The 12,368-nt window shown below is 37.2% G+C and overlaps 1 protein-coding gene across 1 annotated transcript; it reads right to left on the bottom strand.

The window, feature by feature from the left end:
* Positions 1-606: 606 nt before the first annotated feature.
* On the bottom strand, positions 607-12,368 carry LOC146483838 (alanine--glyoxylate aminotransferase-like). The gene is made up of 10 exons (XM_085105975.1): positions 11,653-12,368; positions 8,834-8,898; positions 8,453-8,553; positions 6,978-7,133; positions 6,133-6,228; positions 5,942-6,011; positions 4,893-4,988; positions 3,623-3,708; positions 2,751-2,796; positions 607-1,524 (listed from the first exon to the last, which is right to left on the bottom strand). The coding sequence occupies exons 1-10, from the start codon at positions 12,110-12,112 to the stop codon at positions 1,405-1,407; spliced, it is 1,296 nt and encodes a 431-aa protein (XP_084962101.1). The 5' UTR covers positions 12,113-12,368; the 3' UTR covers positions 607-1,404.

The raw sequence follows: 12,368 nt of genomic DNA, 5'->3' as shown, positions 1-12,368 counted from the left end.
AAAATGCGTGGTTGTTCCCAATTTTCTTTACGGATTTCAGGAGCCTTTGCTAAGATCTACTTTTTCCGCAGTCATAAACCGCGCAAAAATACTTTGGTATTAGTAGGCACCGTCCTTAAAAGCAAAGAAAAACAAGAAGCCACCGACTTTAAAAGATGCTCCCAGCAACGCCACAGGAAAACAAGTGCCATAAGAGGAATATTAAAAACAGTATTGTCTCCTCAGGGAATCAATAAATGCATGACGGACAAAGAGAACAGCTCTACGACCAATTTCTAAAAACCTTCACGCGTGCTCATAACCTTAATCCAAAATGGCTTCTTTTGTTTGCATTCAAATTAGTTCTTCTCGCCTCGTTCAAGGTAAAAATTCTTTTGAATTTTGAGGTAAGGAACGAGGGAAGAAGGGCTAATTTCAATACGAGCAAAAGAATATTGAAATGGTAGCCATTTTGAAATATCGTCTGTGATAGTAGAAACTGTTGTGGGCAACGACTCCAAATTAGTATCGGGGCAGTGCCTGGAAACAAAAAGGGGCTATTGCTGTTCCTCTTTACAAACGACTAGAATTAAGAAAAAGACTAGAAAATCAAAAACAAAACAGAAATCAGCCGCTCCAAATTTATTTGCAACTCAAAATACTACGAAAATTTTCACCAGTGAGCATGTGTTGTTAAAAAATAAATTATAATAATTACGATTTACAGCAAAACCTTTACGCCGCTTAATTTCATAGAGACAATAAACTAAAGAACATAAGCCTTGTGTTGCTTTTTTAAATACAAGTCTGAAATGATAATAAATAAAAAGCTCGTATAATGACAGAGAATGATTTGCATATTACTTACATCAACGAAATAATTAATGTTTCCGGAAAGTTATAGTTCTTTAAAATAGCGACCCACCTTTTCGCCATCGTTCTTTTACCGTGCCTAACGCGATCTTTTTGAAAGAGTTGGGATAAAAGCTGAAAGAACATACCCGTGGTTGAAGGGCAAAGCAAACGCAGTTCAAGGAACAATTATCGTTCAGTTTTACTAGGCTTTCTGTCGAAAACTCGACCAAGCCCTCGATTGGCTTCGTAACGTGGCGCCGGGGTGACGTTAGAAAGTTCGAGAATATCATATTCTAGAGCGCGAATCTTTTTCTTTTGCTACACGTCTGTTTGCTCGCTTGGATCTTTAAAGTCAGACTACCCACCCAACTTCAGCAAAGAAACTGTTTAGAACTCTACTCGAAATTTCCAAAAGACCTATATTACAAGAATCATTCAATTGAAAGGTATCTATTAAAATTCCTGCATTTTAACTACCGAAAATCTTCCATTTTATCAGTCCACGAAGCATGCGTGTGTGTTTCTTTCTTTCTTTTTTTTTTTTTAACAGCAGTCAACATTCAGTTAATTTTAAAGCTGAGACTTAGGACGTCCGGCGTGTACAGATTCGATCGCCTCTTTAAAGAGCCGCAAGAAAAGATCCACGTTTTCGCGGTAAGAGTTATGTCCCATAAATCCTACACGCCACACCTGAAAAACAAAAAAGAACATTATTATTGTAAGGAAGGAGATAAACTAGAAAGGGATGAAGTAGGATATTTGCTTGTCTGGCCCCAGTTGTTCAAAGAGCGGATAACTTTAACCACTGGATAAGTCGCTACCCAGCGGAGCACATATACTCCAACTAACGCTTTTGCCAAGTTTTCCACACAATCCCATGCTAAAATTTGACATATGCTTCTACTCTATTCATAAATTATAGGGCTATCGGGAAAATCTTGCACACATTTTGTCTGCCGGATGGCGACCTATCCAGTGGATAAAATTATCCGCTCTTTGAACAACTGAGGCCTGGTTTATAAGAATTTTCTTAAGTTAAAGTGTTTATGATATATATTTTTTTTATTTGTTTGATCAAATCTTCATGTAATTCTCGTATGAAAATCGAAAAAAAAATAGCCCTAGCCCCAGTTGTTCAAAGGCCGGATAACTTTATCCAGTGGATAAGTCACTATCCGACAGTTTCAATCTGTGCAAAGATTTCAGTATTTCCTCGTGCACAAGCGAATAGGCACACTCTAACCACTGCTTAGTTGGGGAGTGTACGAAAACCTTGGACAACATTTAACGTGAAGCATATTTTAGACGCTGAAGAGTGCCTTATCCAGCGGATAAAGTTATCCGGCCTTTGAACAACTGGGGCCTGCTATCTTCAGTCTCCGGTCTTGCGCCGTATTGTATCCCAAAGGGAGGTGAAATTTCACGTTTTTATGCCCCTCAATCCCGAGGAAGAAAATTAATGGGGAAAATTGCTTTCGATTTTATTCAAGAACATTATGAAGATTTGATCAAACAAATAAAAAAAATTCTGTCGAATATTTAAAACAGCTGAACAAACAGATCACTTTCTCGAACGAATGAACCTGAGATTCAATTTTTAATTATTTTAAGATCTTTGTAACTAGCGTCATAGAAAACATCAGCTATTCGTGCACTATGTGTTACGGGGAGAAAGTTATCAGGACTTTTGCGAGCAATGGGAAAAGGCCAAACGAACTGACAAAGTGCTTAGCTTTTGACTCTGTGATCCTAAAGAACAATGCAACTAGTTTTGATACTTTTTTGGGTTCCTGGGAACTTTCGTCACGTGATGACCTTTGAAAACCTTGCCCAGTATTTCTTAAGTTGAGGAGGGTAGCGTCTGGGACAGGAATTACTGAAATTGGAGGATGTAAATATATTATATAACAACTTACCATTCCAACAGTCGGTCCCATACCACCAACAATTTCAAGCTTGTACCTAATAAGAAAATTAAAATAAATAAATAAATAAATAAATATTAACACAAGCAGGCATGCAGGTAGGCTGTAATCAGAAAACTATCAGTGTGAACACAGAGATTAAAGTTATGGCACAGTACTCTCCTAAGAAAAAAAAACACTCGCCACCAAGTCAATATACATATGTTTTACTAAACTTGCTTTACTGTAAGTTACGAACCGAGTTTTTTCCCATTGATTTATGGCCCGAGCGCGAGGCGCACAGGCCATCCATCAATGAGAAAAAACAAGAATCTGTAACTTACAGTACAAACTGAGAAAACAAGCTTGGTAAGTAAATATATTTTATAGTATATCTCTGAGATTAATCAGGCCAACGGGAAAGAAAACTTTCAGAGTTAGTGGGCTGTACAATGAAATACGGCCAACAAAATTGACCAATCACACCGCGCGTACATTTACTAACTGAGAGAAATAATGAGACATGGAATGGTGAAATTGACAAGTTTGGGTGATTGAGAAGAACAGTCCACATCAACCAAATGCTGGCCGACTTCTGTTAATGCAATTTACAAGCATATTTATAGCCTGTGAACAGGCTCCCAAGTGGGTTATACTGTGCTCGGTTCGCTTTGCCCTCTGCTCTCTGATCTTTTTCGCCCTGCGCCCCACTTCGGAAGCCAATTCACAGGCTAGCACATTTATCTTTTGGCCAATCATGGGTCGTCAAATGTTGGTTAACTGTTGCGTGGCGGATAGCTGTGTGAGGGGGCCAGGGTTGTTCAGTATTTTGTGCAAAATTAACGAGATATACGCACATGTGTATATTTTGCTTTCTTACTTACTTTTTCATAAGGTAATCTGGCACAGCTTTCCAGTCTGGAAATCCATCAGGGATTTTGATGCTTGTTACTGTTGGAAGACGGAGAGCCTAAATGAAAACAACAAAGAATGTTTAAGTTTATTAAACCCTTGTCACTCATCTGCAGAATCAACATGTTAAGGCCATGTACATTTCCCTGCCATATCATTACCACTAAATACTGTACATTGACAAGAATATTTTCGCTTGTTCCATTATAATAATTTAGGAACTGGTTGCAAACCATCATTTCAGTCTATTTCAGAAAAAAAAAAAAACCAGTTAAAAAAATGATTTCAGTCTTTAATTAAATTTCACTCATTGAAAGAATTTGCAGCAAAACTTTGAATCCAATGCACTGATTCTAAGCTTTGGTTTGATGCCATGAATTCATGAGTGATGTTTTATATCCATCAATTTGCTTAAGATTGGCAAAGTCATTGACAGATATTAATAGCCTCTCAAACTCAATACTTCATCTATGCCGACAATAGACTACAAGTACATGTACCCTTATTTTACTTAAGGATAGTAAAACGTGAAACATGCAAGTGCACATAAAAAAGTTGCCTCTTACAAAGAAACAAGATACTTGGGTGGGGGGAGGAGGGGATTTCTTGCCTCATCGTGGGGGGTAATTTTCATGTGCACTTGTGTGCTTTACTCCTAGTATCCTTAAAAGGGAAGTATCACGAAAGTTTGATGTCATTTCAAAACCCAAAAATGTTTGTCTGACATCAGAAACAAAAAACAATTGTCTAGTTTTGTCATAAATCATCACCCAAGTGCAATAACACTGTCGATTAGTGCCTCTGGCCAGGGAATGAGTAAGTCGCAACGGATTGAAACTTGAAAAATGTTAGGCTAAAGTTTTTCAAGTTTTTGTATTTTTGTTTCTAACATGCGCTAGAGCAGAGTACGAGTTGTTCCTGTCAAGAATTAAGTTGATTTCTCTCCTCTCGTTGTTCTAGAATTATTTCGTAGCAAAGTGAAGGTCTTATTTCACCATTTTTAACACAAGAGGTCAAAAACCCCAGGATACTTCCCCTTTAAGATGAATGAATACTGTCTAAGATGAATACTGTCTAGTATGACAATGGTTTAAATTTCAAAAAAATCCAGGCAATGCTTGAAACGTTTGAAATTTTTCAAAAACATCAGCTTAACCTCCTAGTGACATTAAACAGAACATGGACAGGGTGGGCAATAGCTAGACTGCTAGCTAGAAGCCTGAGTCCATTAAAATATCTCACCTTATCTGTCACAAACATCTCCAAACCCATCCTCTCAAGTCCAGCCCAGAAATGTTCAATTGTATCATGATGGCGCTTCCAGGAATTCTCAAGTCCCTACAGGAAAGTAATGAAAGAGTACAAGTAAATGTAACGTTACTGTAGGTTCTGAGTTGATATGGCTTGCTAAGTTTTCTTTTAGTTGGTTTGAGGGTGGGGGGTGGGGGGCATTAGGACATTAAACAAAATGATAATAACATTATATAGTACATAGTGTACTGTCAGGGCCGTCATTAGTAAATGGCAATTATGGATTGCAACTATGATAAGGTTGACTGGCTACTCACAAATATTTAAAAACATGCAAAAGCTAAAGACAGCAAGAATGTGAGACTTTCCCCAGGTTATGATTGTTCCTTGAAGCTTTATGATAGTGCTGATTTTAGTAATGGTTGTTACTATTAATTATTACCATTGCTTGACAAGAAAAAGTCGATCAGTTGTAAACCTGAAATCATCAACGTTTCATGATTGGTTTATGAAATATTATTTGGTAATGTTACCATAAAACGGCATTGCCGAAAAAAGAAATAAACTCAAAAAGTAAAAACTCAGTGTAAACTTTGTGGGTATAATTTGTGAAAAAGAGGGCTCAAGGTTACCATCAAGATAACATTATATTTTTTTCATTTTCACATCACAAAGAGGAAAAAAGAATTTCACATGGAAATTACATGTGCTTCATAGTTCATCAATCATGAAATTACCCTTTATATATTGACAAGGTTTCCCTCGTAGAAATGAGTGATGCACGTATGCGCTAAAAGTTCCAAATGCCATTGTGTTGTTTACCTATAGTCTTTAGTGACTGGCAAAAGCAGTCAATTACTAAATAGTTTTCTATAATCAACTCAACTGAAAACCTTAAGTACCTCTCTTGACTTTAAGAATTATTAATAATTTATTTAATAATTAGTGCATATAAATAATTACAACTAATACCAATAACATTGGCACTTCAATAGTTAAAAGTTAATTTTGTATTTAAAGATATAAATAATCATCATTACCTCTTCAGCAAGAATGGCCAGGCTTTCTCTCAGTGCATACACTAGATTTATTGCTGCAGTATGGTGGTACCTTAAACAAAAACAACAGTGAGAAAACATTTTTTTTTTGCAATTAGAGCCTTTTTAAGCAGCCTCAAGATTCAAAGGAATCAGATTTGTTAATATACAATAACACATTGGGCTTTAATTACCTTCTGGGACCTTCATCGCAACCCCAGTAATTGCCCAGTTCATTGATGTCCAGGTAAAAAGAAGGCACTTTGGTCTTTCGGCTGTTAACCTTGGCTCTGAAATTAACAGCAAAACGGCTGAACTTAAATATATTGAAAAAATACTATTAATTTATTATAAATTACAAGTTTTGTACAGTACCTATACACAATTCTGCTTTAGTTCTTGCTAACTTAGTATAAAGTTCTCAGGGGTCAAACACTGCACAACAAACAACTAGCTGTCACTTCAGTTCCATTCAGTGAAAAAAGTTCTGGGGGATAAATTTAAAATCTCATACTTGTACATGATGGCACAATGTACTTCACAAAAGAAATTTTCAAAAAAATTGGGTTGCCCTCTTCTGCCTTAGAAGTGGACCATTCATTTCTTTGTACAATTTTTCCAAACAAGAGCGGCAGTGAGAGAGCAGTTTGTTTTATGAATGAAATGGGTACTCTTCCTTCCGACAGGTACCGTCAGCAGGAAAATACTAAACACCCATTCATTCAAAGTGTACATGTAGTATTTTTGGTCAAATTGAACTTTGTCGTATGGGGTGTCCAAGATTTTTTAAGGATCATCACAAAACTTGTTTACTTTTTACAATATTCTTTTTTTAAAACCATTAGTACTTTTTGCTTACGATGAATGTTATTTTAATACTGCTTCAGGTATAGCTCTCAGTTAAAAAATGTCACACCTGAGGATTTTACTCACAGTCTATCACACTCAACAGTTAGATCAACAATAATAAACTGGTTTGATTCAGGGAATCAGATGAGATGGTTTACACACGTATGACATTGATCAAGACAACACTTACATTGCTCTGGGACTGAAGGTGATAGGCGCAACACCAGGTGGTGCACCAAGGCACTTCTGAGAACCTGTATAGACCACATCCAGCTCCCAATCATCGGTAAAGAAAGGTGTTCCACCAAGAGATGCAACAGTATCTACTATCAGCAGACAGTCATGCCTATAGACGAGTAAAACAATGTCATCACCAACAACAGCTGCAATAATGTTGACTCCAACGCTTAAACTATATTAAGCCTATCTTCTTTGAATCTATAGGTCCAGTCCAGAGTTCAAACACTAGTGTTTGAACTCTGGATTACAGGGCCCATTTGTTCAAAACCGGATTAAGCTAATCCTGGATTAACGTGAACTTTGATGCGAGTTTAATTGAAATCAATTTAAATTAAAAGATTCTCCCAAAAGATTTTTGTCCCTCAGTTTTGCCTTAAACTTTTCTTAACTGTTAGCTTGAAATTAACCTTTTAAACCATTTTAAAGGAGCGAGATAGAAACCTCGGTTAACTTTTAACGTGGATTAGCGTTAATCGGCTTTTGAACAACCGGGCCCAGTACTGTAATTATGAATAAGAGTAAAGCTGCCTTGTTACTGAGGAGTACAGTTGTTACTTGTGGGTGGTGCTTATTATTATTTTTGCTTTAAACTTTTGTGTGCCGATATTTGAGGGGGGTAGGGGGAGGGGCATATCATCAGGGGAGGTGCTTAATGGGCATGAAAAGTAATTTATAATAAGAGAAGTTGGAGGTTCAACCCCACCATAATTATCGGTATCATGAGCCGGGTAACACATGTCATGAAACAAACATATTTTAGCTGTTCTTAAGACCTTAAATGCAGTATTTCCCACATGGTAAACAATAGATGGTCAACAATAATATTGAAAGGCTTGTAAACCCTGCGCAATATCTGCAACCACAGTCTTAACTTTAATTTGTCTTTGAAAAAGCACAAGCAATAGCTCTATAATTTATATCTGTAAATATTATAATGTAGTCAAGCTCAATGCAATCTGGAAGAACCAAACATCTTTACGAAGCATAAGATCAGTCTCTTCCGGTAATGGTTTTCTCTTTCTGTGCACATGCAAGGCATGGACCCTTACAGCTGATCTCCCAAGGAAGACTACAAGATCTGGAGACAAAGTGCTATCAAAAGTTACTAGGCATTTTCCACACTGAGTCAGACCACATCGCTAACGAACATATCTACATGTACAAGACCACTAATAGGCTCATAAGAAGATATCCTAATAACAGCGAAGAAATTGAGATGGTATGGCCATATAACAAGATCCAGTGACCGTGGAAGGAAGGGAGAAGATCTAGAAGAGGCAGAATAAGAAAACTGTGGCCTGACAACCTAAACCAACAAGAGTGGACAGGAAGGTCCTTTGCTGAGACTCATCAGACAATGTCAGACAATAATAATTATTTTTAATATAATTATGTATCTATAAATTCATATGTCCCCAAACTCACTCATGGCATAAAGGTCCTAGGCCTTCCAGGGGTTGACAAACACCAGAAGAAGACTCACTGTGGACAACAAAAAGTGCTGCAGGCTTGTGTTCCTTCAATCCCTACGTAAAAAGAGAGAATAAAATAAAAGGGTGCTTAAAGGAGGACACTGTGCCAATGAACATTCAATTCAACAGTCTGAAGTAGAATGAATTCTTCTTGGAGTTTACATGTATGATCAAGCTAACTATTCTTGAAGTCTTTGCTCTACTTGGTTTTTCAAAACTTTTGATTGATGGAAGACCTTTGGTAAGTATATTATAATTTCCAAGTTCGCATAGCACTGAATTCAGTGGTAATTCACGTTTTGAGAGCCTGCGGGTTTTGATGAATAAATCTCACCTGCTGAATTTCCTCATATGTAAAATGTCCACCAGGAGGCTTTTCAAGAACTTTCACATCACATCCTGTTCAAATGATTAAACACTGAGAAGTTATTAAAATTGCATTTAACACTTTGTTTGCCACACTGTATAATTAAAGGGTTCGGCAGAAAACCATGCTTTAGAAGTGGAAATTTTGCCATGAAATCCAAATTACTGTAAATCTCCTCTAATTTGGGAAAGAGGCTGATTATCAGATAAGATACATAGTTACATTGTATGCTTCCCTGACTATTTTCTTATTTGAGGCTTTAACTCAAGAATTAGGCTAGTATGACATTTCTGACGATTTTAATCAATCTGTATGTCAAACTATATTTTAGTTGGAGAAATTGGATTTCATTAGCAAATATCCACTTGGCAATTAGTTTTCAACCAAGCCCTTCAAAATAATATTGTAAGTTAATTAATGAGGATAATATCACAGCACAGTACTCAAAGCATTGATCAGAAAGTTGTCACGGTAATGGAACCTATCCCAGGGTATTTAGGTTATTTCCCTATTTTTATCTGATATGTCAGGCCACTAGGTGTTCCCAAAATATCAATCATCAGTGACTACTGGTATATTGATGGCGATAGATACTGTAAGGGTGAAGGAACTGAACAAAGTTTCAAGGGTTAGTATGACACCCTTGCGTGAGCCTTTAAGGACGGTGCCTACTATTGTTACTGCGCATACGTTCTGCGCATCGCGAGATACTCGGGTTTCCTATGGGTGGTGGCTACTAATACAGGAATATTTTTGCGCGGTTTAAAACTATGCGGAGAAAGCAGAACTTACCAAATGCTTTTGGTATCTCAAAAGAAAATTGGAGGTAACCATGCATTTTTGAGAGATAATTAAGCTTCAATTTAGGAAAAAATCCCATACATTGCTTTATATTTTAGCGTTTATTAGAGATATTACTGCTTAATTATCTCTGAAAAATGCATGGTTACCCCCAATTTTCTTTTTGGATTCCAATAGGCCTTGCTAAGATCTGCTTTTCCCGCATAGTCATAAACCGCACAAAAATATTTCGGTATTAGTAGGCACCGTCCTTAAAGCATGTACATCAGCAATGACAATGATTGGCCATCATTGTAGAAACCCAGAGCATGCTGGGAAAATTGACCTGTATACAATGATGGACTTCCTTTTTTAGGGGCATCCAATGATTTGTTTCAGTGGAACATGTAGGGGCACAGGCAGCCCAAGTTCGCGTCACTGGAGAGCATGTAATAATTAATTACTAGTGGGCATGATGACCTTTCAGTACAAGCAGCCTTTGAGAATTTAAACACATTATAAGACTTTGCATGGGAAATAAAATACTGTCGATTATGAAGTTTTAAAAACGCTAAATTTAACTTTCATTCAATAAAACGAATAAAACTGCCAAGTTCGCGGCGTCACTAGAGAGCGTGTGATAATTAATAACTAGTGAGACGATGACCTTTGAGTACATTAGCAGTATTGGGTTACAGGCAACCGTTGAGAATTTGAACGCATTATAAGACTTTGTATGGGAAATAAAATACCGACGATTCTGACGCTTAAAAAAACGCTAAATTTAACTTTCATTCAATAAAATGAATAAAACTGACTGACACCCCTGGTGTATCCTTGTGAATTTTGTAGCCTATTTCACCGTTTCGAGCGTTCTTTGAAATCACTGTCATTTTTGACAGTGATTAGGATTACATCAGTGTTTTCTTTGATAAAAGTCTCCTCAAACTTTTTACAACACTGAAAAATGTGAATGCCTTTTTTTTCAGAGGGATAAATTTGTTGTTAAAATAGTGAAGTTAGGCCAGCTAATATATTCAGAAAGCCAACGGCAGCTGACAATGTACACTTGGGGAATAACATTCTGTTCTCTAAATTTTCAGCTTTAAAGAAACCAAACAGATCAAACTGTATCAGCTTACAGATATTTGCCTTTTGAAACGCAATAAAATGATACATGTGGGAATGCAGGAAACAACAAAATTTTTTAATATTTTGCTCTCTTTATTAACGTTCTTGTTCTGCCTTTTTTCCCCCCAATTTATCTAGTAGCTTAATTCCCAAACAAACAGGAGACTCAGAATAGTTTCTTTTCCTGCGTTCAAGATAAACGTCAAGTCTTTCTCGTATCACAATTTAATATTTTACTCAATTCATACATGCAACATGAGTTGCAAAAATATTATTTTAAAAGTACTTAAGAGTGCTTGACATGATGTTTAGTAGTACAGAGTGGTCTATAGTAATCTCCCCTCCTCAATATAAAAACATTCCAAACGTTTCAGCTTGAAGATAAGAAGCCAGATTTGCTGAAAACACTTCCGGTTCATTATGAACTCTAACAAAAATCCTAAAGTCGATTAAAATACGCAAATTATTTCATCTGCTATTAAACATTTAAGCTTATTATCGAATACTTTGTTTGAAAACTGATTCCGCTAGTTTTAATAACAAAAAATGTTTAGTCTACGATATGTGTCAGCAACGAATAACAGATTCAGCAAAAAGTCACAAATTTTACCGACTAAAAACTTGCAAACCCTAATACTTTAGTGATTACAGCTGAAAAAACATCGTTCATCTTACATCGTGTGTAGATCTGAATATCCCTTCGAATTCATGAACAAAAAGGGTACTTGGCCGAGCATTGCAGACATTTCTATAGTTTGACAGGAAGGCATTTTCCCTTTCGCAGATTAAAAGGGCGAGTCATCCATGACTGAAATATTGCCGCGTCACTCAGCTAGTTCAATTCTAAAATTAAAGCGTAATTTTTTTATTCTTACCTTGTCGTTCGGCAATTTCGCGGGCTCTTTTTCCCCACATCCCATTAACACACACTAATATAGATTCTCCTCGTTCGACAAGGTTCATGATTGAAGCTTCCATTGCGGCATGTCCTGCTCCAGTGATAGCAAGCGTGTACCGGTTGTTGGTCTGAAACACGTACTGGAGGCCGGCTTTTACATCGTCCATAACTTTGTAGAAATCTGCTTGCATGTGGCCCAAAAGAGACATCGCCGAGGCGTTATAAATCCTCATGTTTGGATTCGACGGGCCAGGGCCGAAGAGAACTTTAGTGGGAACCGTGAGAGGAGTTAGTAATTGAGGGGGAACAGGAACCTTTGTCTGCCAGTCTGCGTCCGCCATCTTGATTGCACCAGCCGCAATCGCCCTCGCTTCGAAGCGAAGGGGACCACGGGCGGCTACAGAGAGAATACGCGCAAATTTCGCCAGGGAGCTCATCGTCGCGCTACGTGTACAAATTGCATTCACTGACAAGCAACCAGTTGTACCGGTGTTTATAAACAGAGAAACACGTGATCAAAAGGCCATCAAAGGCCATTTTACATCATAACATTACAAACCAGAATAGCTAGTTTTGTAAAGCGGGAAAAAATTATGTGGTGACGAAACATCTACACCTGCCTTCTAAAAATGATTCGCACACACCACGAATCATTTTTAGAAAATTTCTGCGTATTTTCGTAGCCACTCAAGT

The sequence above is a fragment of the Pavona decussata genome, unplaced genomic scaffold (genome assembly GCF_977016875.1).
Source record: "Pavona decussata unplaced genomic scaffold, jaPavDecu1.1 SCAFFOLD_38, whole genome shotgun sequence".
Taxonomy (NCBI): Eukaryota; Metazoa; Cnidaria; class Anthozoa; order Scleractinia; family Agariciidae; genus Pavona; species Pavona decussata.
The sequence above is the reverse complement of the archived record's forward strand: the minus strand, read 5'-3'. Positions and strand labels throughout refer to the sequence as shown.

Coding starts and splice junctions, on each gene's coding strand:
- LOC146483838 (XM_085105975.1), bottom strand. CDS start 12,112: ATGAGCTCCCTGGCGAAATTTGCGCGTATTCTCTCTGTAGCCGCCCGT. Junction 7,134..8,452: donor CTAGGACCTTTATGCCATGA/GTGAGTTTGGGG, acceptor ACTCGTCTATAG/GCATGACTGTCTGCTGATAG. Junction 6,229..6,977: donor ACCTTCAGTCCCAGAGCAAT/GTAAGTGTTGTC, acceptor TGTTAATTTCAG/AGCCAAGGTTAACAGCCGAA.